This window comes from Aotus nancymaae, unplaced genomic scaffold, assembly GCF_030222135.1.
Source record: "Aotus nancymaae isolate 86718 unplaced genomic scaffold, 86718_ANA_hifiasm-v0.15.2.pri h1tg000108l, whole genome shotgun sequence".
Lineage (NCBI taxonomy): Eukaryota > Metazoa > Chordata > Mammalia > Primates > Aotidae > Aotus > Aotus nancymaae.
Genome location: NW_026988523.1, coordinates 31,665,566 through 31,668,324, shown reverse-complemented (window position 1 = coordinate 31,668,324; position 2,759 = coordinate 31,665,566). Strand labels below are relative to the sequence as shown.

Genomic DNA, 2,759 nt, shown 5'->3' with positions numbered 1-2,759 from the left:
TATGCACAATCAGGCCCTTTGACAGAACCAGGGCAGGGCTAATGGATTAATCCTGGGTCCAGCCAAGTCAGGACACTTGGGTGAAGGTTGAGGGTGGAGGAGGAAAAGCTAGGGAAGATGCAGGGTGTCTTCCCGGAGGTCCTGCCTCCCCCACTCCAACTCTCACCCTCCTAACCCTGGTCTCTCTGCCCTCAGGTCACGTCACGCTCGACTGGCTGCATCAGAACCATGTGTGACCAGCAGCAGATCCAGTGCTGCCTGCCGCTCCCACAGTGCTGCGTCAAGGGTCCCTCCTTCTGCTCCTCTCACTCCCCCTTTGCCAACAGCCAAGTGGTAGTTCAAGCCCCTTGTGAGATGCAAATTGTGGAGTGCCCTGTATCAGGCCCAGTTCAAGTTTGCCAGGCGACAGACCAGGCTCCATGTCAGTCTCAGACCACACAGGTGAAGTCCCAGTCTAAGACCAAGCAGGCGAAGGGCCAGGCTCCATGTCCGCCTCAGACCACCCAGGCGAAGGGCCAGGCTGCATCCCAAGCTCAGATTTCCTCTGTTCAAAGTCAGGCTCCATGCCAGTCTGAGGTGTCCTACGTGCAATGCGAAGCCTCACACCCTCTTCAGACTTGCTTTGTAGAATGTGCTCCAGTTTGTTACACAGAAACTTGTTATGTGGATTGCCCAGTCCAGACCTATGTACCCTGGACAGCTCCTCAGCCTGTCCAGATGTATGTAGGGCGTCCTGCGGTGTGCCAGACTCAGAAAAGATTCTCCACCCAGTGTCAGTATCAAGGCTCCTATAGCAGTCGTGGGCCCCAGTTTCAGTCAAGGGCTACCTACAGCAACTGCACCCCCCAGTTCCAATCGAGGCCATACTACAGCAGCTGTGGCCCTCAGTATCAGTCCCGGGCTTCATTTAGCCCCTGTGTACCCCAGTGTCAGACCCAGGGCTCCTACGGAAGCTTCCCTGCACAGTGCCGGTCTCGGAGCACCAGCAGATCCCTTCCTCCTCCTCGGCGGCTGCAGCCTTTTCCCCGCAGCTGTTCTCCACCAAGACGCTTTGAGCCCTGCTCCAGCAGCTACCTGCCATCAAGACCCTCTGAAGGTTTCCCTAACTACTGCACCCCACCCCGCCGCTCTGAACCCATCTATGACAGCCGCTGTCCTCGCCGCCCCACTTCAAGCTGCCCTCAGAGACGTGGCCCCAAGTGCCGAATCGAGATTTCCTCCCCCTGCTGCCCCAGGCAGGTTCCCCCACAGAGGTGTCCTGTTCAGATTCCTCCCATCAGACCCCGCTCCCGGAGCTGTGGCCCGCAGCCCTCCTGGGGTGCCTCCTGCCCGGAGCTGAGGCCACAGGTAGAGCCACGTCGGCTTCCAAGCTACTGTCCACCACGACGTCTTGACCAGTGTCCGGAGTCACCGCTGCAGCGATGTCCACCTCCTGCTCCACGTCCACGTCTGCGCCCAGAACCATGCATAAGCCCAGAACCACGCCCGCGTCCTCTACCAAGGCAACTTTCAGAACCTTGTTTGTATCCGGAACCACTTCCAGCACCACGTCCAACACCGCGGCCAGCTCCCCGCCCTCGCCCAGCGCAGTGTGAGATTCCAGAGCCACGTCCTTGCCTGCAGCCCTGGGAGCGCCCCGAGCCTTGTCCACGGCCAGAGCCAATTCCCCTACCTGCGCCCTGCCCAAGCCCCGAACCCCGCAGGGAGCCTTGGCGCAGCCCCAGCCCATGCTCAGGCCCAAATCCAATTCCATACCCAAGAGACCTAGGCTGTCACGAGTCTAGTCCACACCGCCTAGACACCGAAGCTCCCTGCTGTGACCCACCCAGTTGTAACCAGGGACAAGAGAGTGGTGCTAGCTGTGGACCTGGTGATGTGTTTCCAGAGCCGAGGGGACAGGGTGGCTGTGGAGACCAAGGCAATTCCTGTGCTGGAGTGAAAGGTGAACCGAACAGTGCTTTTTTCTAAAGGAAAGGTGACTGAGACAACCCTGTCTCCTGCTCTGAAAATGTTGTTCCTCCTATTCCACAATTTCCAGCGCGCTCCTGTTTGAATCTCTCCAAAGATATTCAGAGACTCCCTACTACAAAGGCGATGTCCAAACTGCTTTGCCTATCATCCAGAGATCCACACCTGGATCTCAGATGCCTCTCCAGCCTCACGTGTCACTCCCCGCCTGTACATATCCTCAGCTCTAGCCAGACTAGTCCAGAGTCACCAGGCACAGCTTGGGCGTTCCCCATGTCATACCTTAAATGTCCCTGCCTCCAAGTCTCTGCTTACTCTTTCCCTCTCTGCCTGGACCACTTCTCTCCTCCTCCTCAGCTTCTGAAATCCAACTCATCTTTCAGTGCCTCTCTCTTGGAGCCTTCTTTGCTTACTCCCACTCACAAGAGCCTGTGCTGACTTCCTAGAACTCTCTGCATCCTCTGCACTATCTACTTGGCAACTGCCTGGTGACATCTCTTGAGTTGTTATTTCACTTTTCGGGTGTGTCTTCCTTATCAGCCCAGCTAAGTTGTAAACTCCCTACTGAGTGGAGTCAGAAAATCCCTACATCTCAGTGCCTATCCTGGGGCTGGCTGTTACTTAGCAAGGCTTGTGGGTTGGCAGCTTGAACCATGTTCTGCCTTGATGCTCAACTGCAGGAACTGAGAGAAGGCCATGTGACAATAAAGATCGTGATGTACTCACTGCCTGCGTCCTGGGTCATTCCTGCTTTTCTTCCTTAACTTGCTGAAATGTGGTTTTTATTGTTG

General features: G+C 56.4%; 1 protein-coding gene across 1 annotated transcript; it reads left to right on the top strand.

Moving 5' to 3' along the window:
- Positions 1-228: 228 nt before the first annotated feature.
- Positions 229-1,968, top strand: KPRP (keratinocyte proline rich protein). Its single transcript, XM_012462744.2, has one exon. The coding sequence runs from the start codon at positions 229-231 to the stop codon at positions 1,966-1,968; it is 1,740 nt and encodes a 579-aa protein (XP_012318167.2).
- The last annotated feature ends 791 nt before the right edge of the window (positions 1,969-2,759 follow it).